This window comes from Salmo salar, chromosome ssa01 (genome assembly GCF_905237065.1).
Source record: "Salmo salar chromosome ssa01, Ssal_v3.1, whole genome shotgun sequence".
Lineage (NCBI taxonomy): Eukaryota > Metazoa > Chordata > Actinopteri > Salmoniformes > Salmonidae > Salmo > Salmo salar.
In genome coordinates, this window is record NC_059442.1 from 8,063,023 (window position 1) to 8,082,535 (window position 19,513).

At 47.7% G+C, this 19,513-nt stretch overlaps 1 protein-coding gene across 3 annotated transcripts in view; it reads left to right on the forward strand.

The window, feature by feature from the left end:
* The window catches only part of gckr (glucokinase (hexokinase 4) regulator), a 23,030-nt gene extending 5,115 nt beyond the window's left edge, over positions 1-17,915 (forward strand). For 2 of the 3 annotated variants that reach the window (XM_045711894.1, XM_045711813.1), the window contains exons 6-19: positions 808-874; positions 1,031-1,084; positions 1,187-1,281; positions 1,476-1,578; positions 3,725-3,843; positions 4,150-4,248; positions 4,430-4,527; positions 5,402-5,478; positions 6,787-6,883; positions 12,309-12,406; positions 12,622-12,690; positions 14,192-14,335; positions 14,469-14,603; positions 17,429-17,915. In XM_045711894.1, the coding sequence (XP_045567850.1) occupies positions 808-874; positions 1,031-1,084; positions 1,187-1,281; positions 1,476-1,578; positions 3,725-3,843; positions 4,150-4,248; positions 4,430-4,527; positions 5,402-5,478; positions 6,787-6,883; positions 12,309-12,406; positions 12,622-12,690; positions 14,192-14,335; positions 14,469-14,603; positions 17,429-17,593 (1,420 nt within the window). In that variant the 3' untranslated portion in view covers positions 17,594-17,915. The remainder of the gene's footprint in view (positions 1-807; positions 875-1,030; positions 1,085-1,186; positions 1,282-1,475; positions 1,579-3,724; positions 3,844-4,149; positions 4,249-4,429; positions 4,528-5,401; positions 5,479-6,786; positions 6,884-12,308; positions 12,407-12,621; positions 12,691-14,191; positions 14,336-14,468; positions 14,604-17,428) is intronic. The other variant, XM_045711854.1, reaches the window with a different exon arrangement.
* Positions 17,916-19,513: the final 1,598 nt, after the last annotated feature.

Sequence of the window (19,513 nt, forward strand, 5' to 3'; positions counted from 1 at the left end):
AGCCTCTTGGACCTAGACTTGGCGCTCCGGTACCGCTTGCCGTGCGGTAGCAGAGAGAACAGTCTATGACTAGGGTGGCTGGAGTCTTTGACAATTTTTAGGGCCTTCCTCTGACACCGCCTGATAGAGAGGTCCTGGATGGCAGGAAGCTTGGCCCCAGTGATGTACTGGACCGTTCGCACTACCCTCTGTAGTGCCTTGTGGTCGGAGGCCGAGCAGTTGTCATACCAGGCAGTGATGCAACCAGTCAGGATGCTCTTGATGGTGCAGCTGTAGAACTTTTTGAGGATCTGAGGACCCATGCCAAATCTTTTCAGTCTCCTGGGGGGGAATAGGTTTTATCGTGCCCTCTTCGCAACTGCCTTGGTGTGCTTGGACCATGTTAGTTTGTTGGTGATGTGGACACCAAGGAACTTGAAGCTCTCAGCCTGCTCCACTACAGCCCCGTCGATGAGAATGGGGTGTGCTCAGTCCTCTTTTTCCTGTAGTCCACAATCATCTCCTTTGTCTTGATCATGTTAAGGGAGAGGTTGTTGTGTTTAATGTTGTGTTTAATGTTGTGTGTTTAATGTTGTGTGTTTAATATTGTGTGTTTAATATTGTGTGTTTAATGTTGTGTGTTTAATGTTGTGTTTAATGTTGTGTGTTTCATGTTGTGGTTTAATGTTGTGTTTTTAATGTTCTGGTTTAATGTTGTGTGTTTAATGTTGTGTTTAATGTTTAATGTTGTGTGTTTAATATTGTGTTTAATGTTGTGTGTTTAATGTTGTGTTTAATGTTGTGTTTGTTCTCTCTGTGTTGCTGTAGAGCCCTGCTCACATCCCAGGAGGCATCAGAGGATGACCCCAAACTAGGCATGCTCACACTGGAGAAGGTCAGGGGTCAGGATGGGGAGGGGTGTGGTCTAAAATGGGCATAATATTTAAATTCACGTGAATAAAATGAATTTCATATCTAGGTTTCTCTCTCTCTCTTCCCCCCCATCGCTCTATATCTCTGTTTATATCTCTCTCTCGCTGCTCTGGCTCAGCTATGTGAAGGAAAGAGGCATGTCCTGTTCATCGGCATTTCCTGTGGCCTGTCTGTAGGTTACTCTGCCTTCTGGCCAATCAAATGATCCAGTCACCAACAGTTGTCCAATCAACTGCTTCATTGTGTCACTCTTGTGTGTGAGTGTGCCCTCTAGGCTCCATTTGTAGCAGGACAGCTGGACTTTTGTCTGAAACACCCTGACATCTACACTCCTGTACTGGTGGGATTCAACCCCGTCACACAGGCCAGGTCAGGACGTCTTTGTGTGCCCATACATGTATGTGTGTTTGAGAAGGGAGGAGCATATGTGTCAATACTGATTTTATACACTGATTTTATGCGTTTGTGGGTCTATGTGTGTGTGTGTGTGTGTGTGTGTGTGTGTGTGTGTGTGTGTGTGTGTGTGTGTGTGTGTGTGTGTGTGTGTGTGTGCGTGTGTGTAGAGAGGAGACCATGCCAGGCTACAGTCTGACCTTCAGGGAAGTGGTCCAGAGGATGGAGGAGCAGAGAGGTCAAAGGGCATTCATCATCAACCCAGCAGTTGGGGTAACACGTGTTGCCAGGACCAGTAGCTGACTTTGACAGTTGGCACAGAGGCTCGCTACTTTGTAACATTTGGCCTACGGGATAACGTCGTAGACAGCTAGATACTGATCCTACAACCACAAAACTCCTTAGCTAGATGTTGGATTACGTAGTTAATTTAAGACGCTCCGGACTGAAACATCAATATTAGCTACAGATTTATAGTTTTTGGTCAAATTCTCCAATGGGATGACAGCATACTCACTAGGTACAGACCACACATTCAACATATATACTTTTGAGATGGTTTAATGCAGGAAAAGGTTTACGAGGTATGAATGCAGAAGAACTTCATGCAGACATGAGCTCAAGCTTGGAATGAGGTTTGATGATTGTTAGGTGGTTGTAGAATGAGAGCAGCTTGGTAGGCTTCGTCAGAGATGATGTCGCAGGATTGAGAGGAAGACTCTGAATGACTGAAGGATCTTGATGATTCCGGATGTTTGAAGGATCTTGATGATTCCGGATGTTTGAAGGATCTTGATGATTCCGGATGGTTGAAGGATCTTGATGATTCCGGATGTTTGAAGGATCTTGATGATTCCGGATGTTTGAAGGATCTTGATGATTCCGGATGGTTGAAAGATCTTGATGATTCCGGATGTTTGAAAGATCTTGATGATTCCGGATGTTTGAAGGATCTTGATGATTCCGGATGTTTGAAGGATCTTGATGATTCCGGATGGTTGAAGGATCTTGATGATTCCGGATGTTTGAAGGATCTTGATGATTCCGGATGGTTGAAGGATCTTGATGATTCCGGATGTTTGAAGGATCTTGATGATTCCGGATGTTTGAAGGATCTTGATGATTCCGGATGTTTGAAGGATCTTGATGATTCCGGATGGTTGAAGGATCTTGATGATTCCGGATGGTTGAAGGATCTTGATGATTCTGGATGTTTGAAGGATCTTGATGATTCCGGATGTTTGAAGGATCTTGATGATTCCGGATGTTTGAAGGATCTTGATGATTCCGGATTGTTGAAGGATCTTGATGATTCCGGATGGTTGAAGGATCTTGATGATTCCGGATGGTTGAAAGATCTTGATGATTCCAGAGGAAGGTTGTTTGCTCATTGCAGATCGGAGGGGGGAGATGAAGACTATGAGTATTGTGGTGGGAGTCCTGGTGGTATCTGCTGCTTGGTCCCCCTATAGACCCTGGGCAGGGAGAAGGGCAGATGAGAAGGGAAGAGACAGGGGTGGTGGAAGGTAGAGACAGGGGTGGTGGAAGGAAGAGACAGGGGTGGTGGAGGGAGGAGACAGGGGTGGTGGAGGGAGGAAACAGGGTGGTAAGAGGGAGGAGACAGGGGTGGTGGAGGGAAGAGACAGGGGTGGTGGAAGGTAGAGACAGGGGTGTTGGAAGGAAGAGACAGGGGTGATGGAGGGAGGAAACAGGGGTAGTGGAGGGAGGAAACAAGGGTGGTGGAGGGAGGAAACAGGGGTGGTGGAGGGAGGGGACAGGGGTGGTGGAGGGAGGAGACAGGTGTGGTGGAGGGAGGGGACAGGGGTGGTGGAGGGAGGGAGGAAACAGGGGTAGTGGAGGGAGGAGACAGGGGTGGTGGATGGAGGAAACAGGGGTGGTAAGAGGGAGGAGACAGGGGTGGTGGAGGGAGGAGACAGGGTGGTGGAGGGAGGAGACAGGGGTGATGGAGGGAGGGGACAGGGGTGGTGGAGGGAGGAGACAGGGGTGATGGAGGGAGGGGACAGGGGTGGTGGAGGGAGGGGACAGGGGTGGTGGAGGGAGGAAACAGGGGTGGTGGAGGGAGGGGACAGGGGTGGTGGAGGGAGGAAACAGGTAACAACAGATTACAATAACAGGAACTGGATGGTGTGAGTATTACAGTGTATTTACAGCCATTGATTGGCGATGAGAAGAGTAGTAATTGCTTGATTAACAGGAGGGGAGGAGATTTAAATTGTTTTCTGCAGAACATTAGTTATGTGACACTTAACACCATTTGTAGCTTGAATCTCTACTTGACTACTTGAATCTCATGAATCAGTGCAGACGACCATCCTGCTCTCTGACGAAAAACAACGGACTTCTGACCTCTTAACCCCTGACCTCTTAACCCCTGACCTCTTAACCGTGTGTGTTGTAGCCCGAGGCCATCAGTGGTTCCTCCAGAATGAAGGGGGGCAGTGCCACCAAGATCATACTGGAGACTGTCCTGGCAGCCGCACACACAGCTGCCTTTACCAACACACACATCACACGCAGGTTACACACACACACACACACACACACACACACACACACACACACACACACACACACACACACACACACACACACACACACACACCTGCAAACAAACAAACGTGCCCGTTAAGTATATTGAAAACACAGAAATTCATCCATAAACTGTTTTTCAGCCGTGTGTGTATCTGTGTGTGTATCTGTGTATATCTGAGTGTGTATCTCTGTGTGTGTCTGTATCTGTGTGGATGTGTGTGTTTGTGTGTGTATCTGTGTTTGTATCTGTGTATCTGTGTGTGTTTCTGTGTGTGTGTTTGTGTTCTACAGCGTTCTCCTGGACATGATGAGAGGATATGAGAGGGTCTATAGTGTCACCTACAGTCACAGTGACCAGATAGCAACACTGCTACAGACCGCAGGACTCAGGTACGACAAACATCAGACAAACATCAGACCAACATCAGATAAACATCAGACCAACATCAGATAAACATCAGACAAACAACTGTGGTTAAAAACAACAAGATAGACCATGTTCTTTGGTTGTGTGTGTGTGTGTGTGTGTGTGTGTGTGTGTGTGTGTGTGTGTGTGTGTGTGTGTTTTCAGCTTGCAGTGTGGTGGGCGTGTGTGTTACCTGTCCTGGGGGTCTCTAGGTTTAGTGGGACTCATCGATGCCAGCGAGTGTATCCCGACATTCGGAGCAGGTGAGTGTGTTTGAGGAGAGTGTATCCCGACATTCGGAGCAGGTGAGTGTGTTTGAGGAGAGGGTATCCTGACATTAGGAGCAGGTGAGTGTGTTTGAGGAGAGTGTATCCTGACATTAGGAGCAGGTGAGTGTGTTTGAGGAGAGTGTATCCTGACATTAGGAGCAGGTGAGTGTGTTTGAGGAGAGTGTATCCCGACATTCGGAGCAGGTGAGTGTGTTTGAGGAGAGGGTATCCTGACATTAGGAGCAGGTGAGTGTGTTTGAGGAGAGGGTATCCTGACATTAGGAGCAGGTGAGTGTGTTTGAGGAGAGTGTATCCTGACATTAGGAGCAGGTGAGTGTGTTTGAGGAGAGGGTATCCTGACATTAGGAGCAGGTGAGTGTGTTTGAGGAGAGGGTATCCTGACATTAGGAGCAGGTGAGTGTGTTTGAGGAGAGGGTATCCCGACATTAGGAGCAGGTGAGTGTGTTTGAGGAGAGGGTATCCTGACATTAGGAGCAGGTGAGTGTGTTTGAGGAGAGGGTATCCTGACATTAGGAGCAGGTGAGTGTGTTTGAGGAGAGTGTATCCTGACATTAGGAGCAGGTGAGTGTGTTTGAGGAGAGGGTATCCTGACATTAGGAGCAGGTGAGTGTGTTTGAGGAGAGGGTATCCTGACATTAGGAGCAGGTGAGTGAGTTTGAGGAGAGTGTATCCCGACATTAGGAGCAGGTGAGTGAGTTTGAGGAGAGGGAGAGGAGATAGTGGACTAATACAGGGACACGATACAGACCAAACCATAGACACTAAATTGTGTGTGTGTCTGTGTGTGTGTGTGTGTGTGTGTGTGTGTGTGTGTGTGTGTGTGTGTGTGTGTGTGTGTCTGTGTCAGACTATGAGGACATCCGAGGCTTCATCAGTGGAGGATACCAGGACGTGGACAACATAGAGGGAGACCTCACATCACTGGTACAGTACTACTGTTGGTGACATCACTGGTACAGTACTACTGTTGGTGACATCACTGGTACTATATTACTGTTGGTGACATCACTGGTACAGTACTACTGTTGGTGACATCACTGGTACAGTACTACTGTTGGTGACATCACTGGTACAGTACTACTGTTGGTGACATCACTGGTACTGTACTACTGTTGGTGACATCACTGGTACAGTACTACTGTTGGTGACATCACTGGTACTGTTGGTGACATCACTGGTACTGCATTACTGTTGGTGACATCACTGGTACTGTTGGTGACATCACTGGTACAATATTACTGTTGGTGACATCACTGGTACAGTATTACTGTTGGTGACATCACTGGTACTGTTGGTGACATCACTGGTACAGTATTACTGTTGGTGACATCACTGGTACACTACTACTGTTGGTGACATCACTGGTACAGTATTACTGTTGGTGACATCACTGGTACTGTTGGTGACATCACTGGTACAATATTACTGTTGGTGACATCACTGGTACAGTATTACTGTTGGTGACATCACTGGTACTGTTGGTGACATCACTGGTACAGTATTACTGTTGGTGACATCACTGGTACACTACTACTGTTGGTGACATCACTGGTACACTACTACTGTTGGTTACATTACTGGTACAGTATTACTGTTGGTGACATTACTGGTACATTATTACTGTTGGTTATCTGGCCTGATGCCCTTTCCAGTTTACAGGATAAATAGTCCCGTTCATCATGAGGCAGAAAAGACTGCCAAGCCAGATGTCAGCTGAAGGGAGACCATGAGTCATGGGCAATATATTTTACAGAGAGAGAGAGAGAGAGAGAGAGAGAGAGAGAGAGAGAGAGAGAGAGAGAGAGAGACAGAGAGAGAGAGAGAGAGAGAGAGAGAGAGAGAGAGAGACAGAGAGAGAGAGACAGAGAGAGAGACAGAGAGAGAGAGAGAGAGAGAGAGAGAGAGAGAGAGAGACAGAGAGAGAGAGACAGAGAGAGAGAGAGAGAGAGAGAGAGAGAGACAGAGAGAGAGAGAGACAGAGAGAGAGAGAGAGACAGAGAGAGAGAGAGAGAGAGAGAGAGAGACAGAGAGAGAGACAGAGAGAGAGACAGAGAGAGAGAGAGACAGAGAGAGAGAGATGACACGGTTATTTTATTACCATATTTTCTAACAGTGTGTGTGTGTGTGTGTGTGTGTGTGTGTGTGTGTGTGTGTGTGTGTGTGTGTGTGTGTGTGTGTGTGTGTGTGTGTGTGTGTGTGTGTGTGTGTGTGTGTGTGTGTGTGTGTTTCCAGGGATCCCAGTTCTGTATAGCCCATGAGGACTTTGTGAGTCTGGTTCTGCCTACTTTGAGTGACAGAGACACCGTCCTACTGCTGTACACATGTCATGGTGAGGCCACTGAGCTAAAGCCTGGGCACTAACATGTCCTTGGGTCTCAGACAAGGTTACTAACAATTGGTGAGCATGAACAATGTCTACAGTGTTTGGCCGGATTCAAAGGAAAGGTTGCACAATAGATTTTCCACAAATCTAACAACGTAGATTGATTATATTCCATCTAAAACAGTCAAAAGTTTATAATTTCACAATTTTAATGACATTTATCAAACAATTCATATACCAACATTTTGGCTTTGACATCAAGAAAGGGACAGCCTGCTGGTGGCTTCGTACACTGGCCAAATCTACTGGCCAAATCTACGGGCCAAATCTACGGGCCAATCTACGGGCCAATCTAAGGCCAATCTGCAGGCCAATCTATGGGCCAATCTAAAGCCAATCTAAAGCCAATCTAAGGCCAATCTACAGTACTGGTCAATCTACGGGCCAATCTACGGGCCAATCTACGGGCCAATCTACGGGCCAATCTACGGGCCAATCTACGGGCCAATCTACGGGCCAATCTACGGGCCAATCTATGGGCCAATCTACAGGCCAATCTACGGGCCAATCTAAAGCCAATCTGCAGGCCAATCTACGGGCCAAATCTACGGGCCAATCTAAGGCCAATCTACGGGCCAATCTAAGGCCAATCTACAGGCCAAACTAAGGCCAATCTACAGGCCAATCTAAGGCCAATCTGCAGGCCAATCTACGGGCCAAATCTACGGGCCAATCTAAGGCCAATCTACGGGCCAATCTACGGACAATCTACGGACCAATCTAAAGCCAATCTGCGGGCCAATCTACGGGCCAATCTCAGGCCAATCTACGGACCAATCTAAGGCCAATCTACGGGCCAATCTGCGGGCCAATCTAAGGCCAATCTGCAGGCCAATCTACTGGCCAAATCTACGGGCCAAATCTACGGGCCAATCTACGGGCCAATCTACGGGCCAATCTAAGGGCCAATCTGCTGGCCAATCTACGGGCCAATCTGAAGCCAATCTGAGGCTAATCTACGGGCCAATCTAAAGCCAATCTACGGGCCAATCTACGGCTAATCTACGGGCCAATCTACGGGCCAATCTGCAGGCCAATCTACGGGCCAATCTAAGGCCAATCTACGGGCCAATCTACGGGCCAATCTAAAGCCAATCTACAGGCCAATCTACGGGTCAATCTAAAGCCAATCTAAGGCCAATCTACTGGTCAATCTACGGGCCAATCTACGGGCCAATCTACGGGCCAATCTAAGGGCCAATCTGCTGGCCAATCTACGGGCCAATCTAAAGCCAATCTAAGGCCAATCTACGGGCCAATCTACAGGCCAATCTATGGGCTAATCTACGGGCCAATCTAAAGCCAATCTACGGGCCAATCTACGGCCAATCTACGGACCAATCTGCAGGCCAATCTACGGGCCAATCTAAGGCCAATCTAAGGCCAATCTACGGGCCAATCTACGGGCCAATCTAAGGGCCAATCTGCTGGCCAATCTACGGGCCAATCTAAAGCCAATCTAAGGCCAATCTACGGGCCAATCTACAGGCCAATCTATGGGCTAATCTACGGGCCAATCTAAAGCCAATCTACGGGCCAATCTACGGCCAATCTTCGGGCCAATCTACGGGCCAATCTGCAGGCCAATCTACGGGCCAATCTAAGGCCAATCTACGGGCCAATCTACGGGCCAATCTACGGGCCAATCTAAAGCCAATCTACGGGCCAATCTACGGGCCAATCTAAGGGCCAATCTGCTGGCCAATCTACGGGCCAATCTGAAGCCAATCTGAGGCCAATCTACGGGCCAATCTACAGGCCAATCTAGGGGCTAATCTACGGGCCAATCTAAAGCCAATCTACGGGCCAATCTACGGCTAATCTACGGGCCAATCTACGGGCCAATCTGCAGGCCAATCTACGGGCCAATCTAAGGCCAATCTACGGGCCAATCTACGGGCCAATCTAAAGCCAATCTACAGGCCAATCTACGGGTCAATCTAAAGCCAATCTAAGGCCAATCTACTGGTCAATCTACGGGCCAATCTATGGGCCAATCTACGGGCCAATCTAAGGGCCAATCTGCTGGCCAATCTACGGGCCAATCTAAAGCCAATCTAAGGCCAATCTACGGGCCAATCTACAGGCCAATCTATGGGCTAATCTACGGGCCAATCTAAAGCCAATCTACGGGCCAATCTACGGCCAATCTACGGGCCAATCTACGGGCCAATCTGCGGGCCAATCTACGGGCCAATCTAAGGCCAATCTACGGGCCAATCTACGGGCCAATCTAAAGCCAATCTACGGGCCAATCTACGGGTCAATCTAAAGCCAATCTACGGGCCAATCTATGGGCCAATCTAAGGCCAATCTAAAGCCAATCTACGGGCCAATCTACGGGCCAATCTAAAGCCAATCTACGGGCCAATCTAAAGGCAATCTAAGGCCAATCTACGGGCCAATCTACGGGCCAATCTAAGGGCCAATCTACTGGCCAATCTAAGGCCAATCTACTGGTCAATCTATGGGCCAATCTAAGGCCAATCTACTGGTCAATCTACGGGCCAATCTAAGGGCCAATCTGCTGGCCAGGGTTCCGGCCTAGAAGCACGGTTTTGAGGGATCCTACAGTTTTGCTTCTGTACTGCAGTTTAACTGACGTCCGGTCCAGCAATACAATTTCCATAGACGGCTACATAGAGAAGACAGATGAGAAAATTCCTAAAAAGACACTTTAGCCATTACCTTCGTCCACAAATCATCATTAATTTGTCCGTTCACAGACTGACCAGGTGAATCCAGGTGAATGGTCCACCATCCAAAGGACATCTAGCCAACTTGACACAACTGTAGGGAAAGATTGGAGTCAACATGGGCCAGCATCCCTGTGAAATGCTTTCGACACCTTGTAGAGTCCATGCCCCAATAAATGTAGGCTGTTCTGAGTGCAAAAGGGGATGCAATGCAATATTAGGAAGGTGTTCCTAAAGTTTTGTACACTCACTTTACTGTATATAGACAATTTTGACTTTGTGGCTGTGTTATCTAGTGGAAACCATGCGAGCGTGAGTAGATTACCTTGAAAACACCGGTGGACATCTTGGATGTAGTGTCCAGTTCTTATTGTACCTCAGTGAGGCGAATCGGCTAAGTAGGTACTAAAGTATCCAAAGACTGTCATGTTACGTCGCCAGTCGATGATTTAAAAAAAATAAAACGAAGATAGCTGGCTATCTAAGTGCACCGGGCCATGCAAAACGAACTGGCCCACTCAGATCTGGCATGTGTTTGGTTACCCTTGATCATGACTGTTCCATTTCACTACACATAGGAGTCATTGGACGAAAGCGTCTTTTGTACAAGGGGTAGTTAGTTTTGCTAAGAGCCCCAACGCTCGGTCTGGACATTAACTCTTGCGGTTAAGATTTTTTAGAAGCATAAGTGTCTTCTTATCTTTCATATCAGTGAGAAATAATTTTTCTGAAAACAATAGGTTCATTTACTACACACCTTTTATATGGTTAGTGTTCCCACACCGCCGTATCTCCATGTTACAGCACCTGTTTATGGAAGACAGACGGAAGACAAGAGGCGAACACCTGTGTGTAAGCGTAACTCAGGAAATGTCGCTGATATGAAGTTTGGTCATATGGAGGTAACCATAGCTGTATGGATCTGTACCTGCTGCAGTGTAGTTTAGTAGGATGGAGGCTGTATGGAACTGTACCTGCTGCAGTGTAGTTTAAAAGGATGGAGGCTGTATGGAACTGTACCTGCTGCAGTGTAGTTTAGTAGGATGGAGGCTGTATGGAACTGTACCTGCTGCAGTGTAGTTTAAAAGGATGGAGGCTGTATGGAACTGTACCTGCTGCAGTGTAGTTTAGTAGGATGGAGGCTGTATGGAACTGTACCTGCTGCAGTGTAGTTTAAAAGGATGGAGGCTGTATGGAACTGTACCTGCTGCAGTGTAGTTTAGTAGGATGGAGGCTGTATGGAACTGTACCTGCTGCAGTGTAGTTTAAAAGGATGGAGGCTGTATGGAACTGTACCTGCTGCAGTGTAGTTTAGCAGGATGGAGGCTGTATGGATCTGTACCTGCTGCAGTGTAGTTTAGCAGGATGGAGGCTGTATGGATCTGTACCTGCTGCAGTGTAGTTTAGCAGGATGGAGGCTGTATGGATCTGTACCTGCTGCAGTGTAGTTTAGCAGGATGGAGGCTGTATGGATCTGTACCTGCTGCAGTGTAGTTTAGTAGGATGGAGGCTGTATGGATCTGTACCTGCTGCCGTGTAGTTTAGCAGGATGGAGGCTGTATGGATCTGTACCTGCTGCAGTGTAGTTTAGCATGATGGAGGCTGTATGGATCTGTACCTGCTGCAGTGTAGTTTAGCAGGATGGAGGCTGTATGGATCTGTACCTGCTGCAGTGTAGCTTAGTAGGATGGAGGCTGTATGGATCTGTACCTGCTGCAGTATAGTTTAGCAGGATGGAGGCTGTATGGATCTGTACCTGCTGCAGTGTCGTTTAGCAGGATGGAGGCTGTATGGATCTGTACCTGCTGCAGTGTAGTTTAGTAGGATGGAGGCTGTATGGATCTATTACTGCTGCAGTGTAGTTTAATAGGATGGAGGCTCCATCCTACTTGCAGAATATCATGGTAGCCAATGTTTGTGTTAGCCATTATACCTGGATGTATTGCTACTGCTGCTAGTAACGTTTGTAATGTTAGCACTCAGGTTACCATTATACCTGGATGTATTGCTACTGCTGCTAGTAACGTTTGTAATGTTAGCACTCAGGTTACCATTATACCTGGATGTATTGCTACTGCTGCTAGTAACGTTTGTAATGTTAGCACTCAGGTTACCATTATACCTGGATGTATTGCTACTGCTGCTAGTAACGTTTGTAATGTTAGCACTCAGGTTACCATTATACCTGGATTTACTGTTTCTGCTGCTAGTAGCATTAGTAATGTTAGTACTCAGGTTAGCATGTGGCTAGCTATAGCTACCATCGGCCAACAACAGAGTTTTGCTAATAGCCTAAAGGGTCTATGCTAACAGCCAAATATCCCAAATATTTAAAACAATGAGGACTCGGTATGATGTGGGTCTTCACTGTTTTATGTGGACAGTGGTTTCACTCCTGTTGTGTGTTCAATCACGTGTTCTTCTCTTGACTTAACTTTTCAGAACGCTTTTCCGACATGACTTCGGTCAAATTCTGATCAAATAAAAATTTGACCCAAAACACAAATGTAAAATGATATGTCATACTGGTACTTTTAGTTGGAAGTAGGAAACCGATCAGAAGGTTTAACAGCAACCTAATTCTGCAGTCTTCCCTTTAAAGGCAACAATCCTACAATTCCTCAGATTGAATTGCAGCCTCTCTGTCCCAGACAATGTCATCTGTTCTTGTTTAGATGACGTTGGTGATGTAGAGAAGATGGCCCACAGAGTGAGAGAGAAGACCTCCAACCTCCACTCTCTCTATCACGGACTACAGGGAGACACCACTGCTGTACGTCAATCAGTGTGTGTGTGTGTGTGTGTGTGTGTGTGTGTGTGTGTGTGTGTGTGTGTGTGTGTGTGTGTGTGTTTCAGCTTGCAGTGTGGTGGGCGTGTGTGTTACCTGTCCTGGGGGTCTCTAGGTTTAGTGGGACTCATCGATGCCAGCGAGTGTATCCCGACATTGTGTGTATCCATGTAGGTCCTAACTGTGCCGTGTTTTTTCAGGACATCATTGGTCTCCTTTGTTCATCTGTCCTCAACATAACCTGGCCCTCCTCCTCTACTGTCCACATGGTACATCACATGACTTCTGTCAGTTCAATACAGATCTGTAGTGGTACATCACATGACTTCTGTCAGTTCAATACAGATCTGCTTTTCTTCTGCTCATTCTCAACCTCTCAACTCATCTCTTCATATTTTTTTTCTCTCTCTCGCTCTCTCTCTCCCCCCCTCGCTATCTCTCTCTCTCTCCCCCCCTCGCTATCTGTCTCTCCCCCTCGATCTCTCTCTCTCTCCCCTCGATATCTCTCTCTCTCCACCTCGCTATCTCTCTCTCCCTCCCCCTCGCTATCTCTCTCTCCCTCCCCTCGCTATCTCTCTCTCCCTCTCCCCCCTCGCTATCTCTCTCTCTCTCCCCCCTCGCTATCTCTCTCTCCCCCTCGATATCTCTCTCTCTCCCCTCGATATATCTCTTTCTCCACCTCGCTATCTCTCTCTCCCTCCCCCTCGCTATCTCTCTCTCCCTCCCCCTCGCTATCTCTCTCTCTCTCCCCACCTCGCTATCTCTCTCTCTCTCCCCACCTCGCTATCTCTCTCTCCCCCTCGATATCTCTCTCTCCCTCCCCCTGCAATCTCTCTCTCCCTCTCCCCCCTCGCTATCTCTCTCTCTCTCCCCCTCGCTATCTCTCTCTCCCCTCGATATCTCTCTTTCTCCACCTCGCTATCTCTCTCTCCCTCCCCCTCGCTATCTCTCTCTCCCTCCCCCCTCGCTATCTCTCTCTCCCTCCCCCCTCGCTATCTCTCTCTCCCTCCCCCTCGCTATCTCTCTATCCCCCTCGGTCTCTCTCTCCCCCCCTCGCTATCTCTCTCTCCCCCTCGATATCTCTCTCTCTCCCCTCGATATCTCTCTCTCTCCACCTAGCTATCTCTCCATCCCCCCTCGCTATCTCTCTCTCCCTCCCCCTCGCTATCTCTCTCTCCCTCCCCCTCGCTATCTCTCTCTCCCTCCCCTCGCTATCTCCCCACCTCGCTATCTCTCTCTCCCCCTCGATATCTCTCTCTCCCTCCCCCTCGCTATCTCTCTCTCCCTCCCCCCTCGCAATCTCTCTCTCTCCCCCTCGCCATCTCTCTCTCTCTCCCCCTCGCTATCTCTCTCTCCCCCTCGATATCTCTCTCTCTCCACCTCGCTATCTCTCTCTCTCCACCCCGCTATCTCTCTCTCCCTCCCCCTCGCTATCTCTCTCTCCCTCCCCCCTCGCTATCTCTCTCTCCCTCCCCCTCGCTATCTCTCTCTCTCTCCCCACCTCGCTATCTCTCTCTCCCCCTCGATATCTCTCTCTCCCTCCCCCTCGCTATCTCTATCTAACCCCTCTCGCAATCTCTCTCTCTCCCCCTCGCCATCTCTCTCTCCCCCTCGCTATCTCTCTCTCTCCTCGCTATCTCTCTCTCCTCCCTCCCTCGCTAACTCTCTCCCCCTTGCTATCTCTCTGTTTCTCCCTCTTTCTCTCTCCCCCTCGCTATCACTCTCTCTCTCCCTCTCTCCGTACTATCTCTCCCTCCCTCCCTCCCCCAGCAGTGGGAGCTGTCCAGTAAGTTGGTGCTGAATGCTGTGAGTACAGGAAGTCACATTTTAAAGGGAAAGATCTACAGGAACCACATGGTAGACCTTCAGGTCACCAACAGCAAACTGTACCACAGGGCTATACACATACTGCAGGTATATACACACACACACACACACACACACACACACACACACACACACACACACACACACACACACACACACACACACACACACACACACACACACACACACACACACACACAGTAACCATCTCTCTCTGTAGCTGTTGTCAGGTGTCTCCCTGACCCAGTGTGAGAAGGCTCTATTGAAGTCCATCTATAATGTGGAGCAACTAACAGAGGACATCACCACAGCTGGGGTCACCACACACACACTCATCGCCAGCCGCAGGAACAGGGTAAACAAACACACACACACACACACACACACACACACACACACACACACACACACACACACACACACACACACACACACACACACACACACACACACACACACACACACACAAAACCCGCAGCATGTGACAGGGGCAACAGTCCATTACAGATTACAAAGGAAGACCCAGCCGTGATCTGCCCAACAATGCCTCTCTACCAGATAAACTCATTGCATTTTATGCACGCTTTAACAATAATAACACTGTGCCGGGTCTGAGGGCCGCCAACGACCCAGAAGATTGGGTGATCTCGCTCTCCGGGGCCGACATGAGTAAAGTCTTTAATCAGGTCAGTACCCACAAGGCTGCGGGGCCCAATGTTATTCCAGGGTGTGTTCTCAGATCACGTCCCAGTCTGTAATCCCCACGTGTTTTAAGATCACCACCATCATTCAAATCAAATCAAACTTTATTAATCACATGCGCCGATTACAAAAAGTGTAGACTTTACCGTGAAATGCTGACTTACAAGCCATTAACCAACAGTGCAGTTCAAGAAGAAGAAAATCTTTACCAAGTAGACTAAAATAAAAAGTAATAATAAAAAGTAACACAATAAGAATAACAATTCCTGTTCCTAAGAACTCTAAGGCATCATGCCACAATGACTACCACCCTGTAGCACTCACATCTATCATCATGAAGTGCTTTGAGAGGCTGGTTATGGCTCACATCAACTCCACCATCCCAGACACCCTAGAACAATTCCAGTTAGCATACCGCCCCAACAGATCCATAGACGACACTATCTCAAGTTGCACTGCACACTGCCCTCACCCACCTAGAGAAAAGGAATACCTCAACTCAGCAAAAAAAGAAAAGTCCCTTTTTCAGGACCCTGTCTTTCAAAGATAATTTGTAAAAATCCAAATAACTTCACAGATCTTCACTGTAAAGGGTTTAAACACTGTTTCCCATGCTTGTTCAATGAACCATAAACAATTAATGAACGTGCACCTGTGGAACGTTGGATGGCAACAACAACAACTACCCGAGTTACACCAGGAATGCACAATCCCTTCATCAGTGCTCAGACTGTCCGCAATAGGCTGAGAGAGGCTGGACTGAGGGCTTGTAGGCCTGTTGTAATGCAGGTCCTCACTAGGCATCACTGGCAACAACGTCGCCTATGGGCACAAACCCACCGTCGCCGGACCAGACAGGACTGGCAAAAAGTGCTCTTCACTGACGATTCACGTTTTTGCTCACTAGGGGTGATGGTTGGATTCGCGTTTATCATCGAGGGAATGAGCGTTACACCGAGGCCTGCACTCTGGAGTGGGATCGATTTGGAGGTGGAGGGTCCGTCATGGTCTGGGGCGGTGTGTCACAGCATCATCGGACTGAGCTTGTTGTCATTGCAGGCAATCTCAACGCTGTGGGTTACAGGGAAGACATCCTCCTCCCTCATGTGGTACCCTTCCTGCAGGCTCATCCTGACATGACCCTCCAGCATGACAATGCCACCAGCCATACTGCTCGTTCTGTGTGTGATTTCCTGCAAGACAGGAATGTCAGTGTTCTGCCATGACCAGCGAAGAGCCCGGATCTCAATCCCATCGAGCACGTCTGGGACTTGTTGGATCGGAGGGTGAGGGCTAGGGCCATTCCCCCCAGAAATGTCCCGGAACTTGCCGGTGCCTTGGTGGAAGAGTGGGGTAACATCTCACAGCAAGAACTGGCAAATCTGGTGTAGTCCATGTGGAGGAGATGCACTGCAGTACTTAATGCAGCTGGTGGCAACACCAGTTACTGACTGTTACTTTTGATTTTGACCCCCCCCCCTTTGTTCAGGGACACATTATTCCATTTCTGTTAGTCACATGTCTGTGGAACTTGTTCAGTTTATGTCTCAGTTGTTGAATCTTGTTACGTTCATACAAATATTTACACATGTTAAGTTTGCTGAAAATAAACGCAGTTGACAGTGAGAGGACGTTTCTTGGCAGGCCTTATCACACAGTCACTCCAACATACACACTGACCTATTTTTAGTGCTACATTGTTATTGATTACTGCATTGTTGGGGTTAGAGCTTGCAAGAAAAGCATTTCCCTTGTCGTGTCTTTGGTTATGTGATATGACATGCTATTCTATAAAATCATTTCTCTGTAATTAATATTACCCGATGAAGCTAATCATGTAAATGTCATTAACTAGAAAGTTGGGGCACCACGAAGAATGTTTATAGAGCTGTTATCTTCCGAATAAACTCTTAAAGACCTGGTAATCTTTTACCTCAATAGCAGTCAATATTTAATCGTCACCTTATTTAGTCTCATCTGAAAGTTGTAAATTCTTGGTTATCTTCACGAACCCTGGCTAACAAGTTGAATCGCAGCCGGCTGCGACAGAGCCTGGGCTCAGAATCTCTGGTGGCACAGCTAGTGCCTTAGACCACTGCGCCACCCGGGAGGTCAAAGGCATTTTCAATAGTCAATTCACTAGAGTAGAGTGAAGAAAAAGGGGAAAGGTATTTATGGGGGTCATAAACCTCCCCCAACAGGCCAACGTCATGACACACTCTACTTGTGCATGTGACATTAAAACGTGAAACAGTGACACAAACACACACCGCTATCTGTCTGTCAATTGCTAACCTGTGTTTTTTCCATTTCTCTCTCTCTCTCTCTCTCTCTCTCATCTGTCTCTATATGTCTCTCTCTCTCTCCTGTCTCTCTCTCTCCTCTTTGTCTCTCTCTCTCTCTCTCTCGTCTGTCTCTATATGTCTCTCTCTCCTGTCTCTCTCTCTCCTCTGTCTCTCTCTCTCTTTCTCTCTGTAGGTGGTCCCGCTGGCGTTGGTCTGTCTGCTGATTGGTTGCTCTCTCTCTGAGGCGGAGTCTCGTCTGGAGTCCCACCCAGTGGTGCGTGACGCTGTAGAAGCTTGTCTGACATCATCACAACATCTGACATCATCACCAGGAGACCAGACCTCCACAAACCATTGACTTCCTATAGTTGGAAACTTTTATGATACTATAGTATTATAATTATACTATACTTTCATTAACTATTCTTTAATAATATGTTTTGATAAGATCAGTTTGTAACCTCTATAGGAATCTGGTGGATGTAACCTTAATCATTTATCTTCCATTTGCTGACATAACAAACACTACATAGCATGATAACATTCTGAAAGTATTCAGACCCATTGACATTTTTCACATTTTCTTACGTTACAGCCTTATTCTAAAATGGATTAAAAAATGAATAAAAATCTGCAATCTGTACACAATACCCCACAATATTAAAAATGTTAAACAGAAATAGCTTATTTATATAAGTATTGATGTTTCTACAACTTGATTGGAGTCCACCTGTGGTAAATTCAATTGATTGGACATGATTTGGAAAGGCACACACCTGTCTATATAAGGTCCCACAGTTGACAATGTATGTCAGAGTAAAAATCAAGCGATGAGGTCGAAGGAATTGTCCGTAAAGCTCTGAGACAGGATTGTGTCGAGGCACAGATCTGGGGAAGGGTACCAAAACATTTCTGCACCATTGAAGGTCCCCAAGAACACAGTGGCCTCCATCATTCTTAAATGGAATAAGTTTGGAACCACCAAGACTCTTCCCGAGAGCTGGCCGCCCGGGCAAACTGAGAAATCGGGGGAGAAGGGCCTTGGTCAGGGAGGTGACCAAGAACCCGATGGTCACTCTGACAGAGTTCTAGAGTTCCTCTGTGGAGATGGGAGAACCTTCCAGAAGGACAACCATCTCTGCAGCACTCCACCAATCAGGCCTTTATATTAGAGTGGCCAGACGGAAGCCACTACTCAGTAAAAGGCACATGACAGCCAGCTTGGAGTTTGCCAAAAGGCCCATTAAGGACTCTCAAGATTGTCTGGTCTGATGAAACCAAGATTGAACTATTTTGCCTGAATGCCAAGCGTCACGTCTGGAGGAAACCTGGCACCATCCCTACGGTGAAGCAGGGTGGTGGCAGCATCATGCTGTGGGGATGTTTTTGAGCTGCAGGGACTGGGAGACTAGTCAGGATTGAGGCAAAGATGAACAGAGAAAAGTACAGAGAGATCCTTGAAGAAAACCTGCTCCAGAGCGCTCAGGACCTCAGACAGGGGCGGAGGTTCATCTTCCAACAGGACAACGACCTTAAGTACACAGCCAAGACAAAGCAGGATTGGCTTCGGGACAAGTCTCTGAATATACTTGAGTGGCCCAGCCAGAGCCCGGACTTCAACCCGATCGAACATCTCTGGAGAGACCTGAAAATAGCTGTGCAGCGACGCTCCCCATCCAACCTGACAGAGCTTGAGAGGACCTGCAGAGAAGAATGGGAGAAACTCCCAAAATACAGGTGTGATTGAATAACATGTATGTGAAAATTTAATTGTGTAAATTTAATTTGCAACGCACGCGACACGTAAGCCCCCACATAGGGCTGTAGAACAGCAGACTGTAACCATGACAACAAGGCAGCACCAGAGGGTAGTAGAACAGCAGACTGTAACCATGACAACAATGTAGCCCAGAGGGCAGTAGAACAGCAGACTGTAACCATGACAATAAGGTAGCACCAGAGGGCAGATAACAGCAGTCTGTAACCATGACAATAAGGTAGCACCAGAGGGCAGTAGAACAGCAGACTGTAACCATGACAATAAGCTAGCACCAGAGGCAGTAGAACAGCAGACTGTAACCATGACAACAAGGCAGCACCAGAGGGCAGTAGAACAGCAGACTGTAACCATGACAACAAGGCAGCCCAGAGGGCAGTAGAACAGCAGACTGTAACCATGACAATAAGGTAGCACCAGAGAGCACTAGAACAGCAGACTGTAACCATGACAATAAGGTAGCACCAGAGGGCAGTAGAACAGCAGACTGTAACCATGACA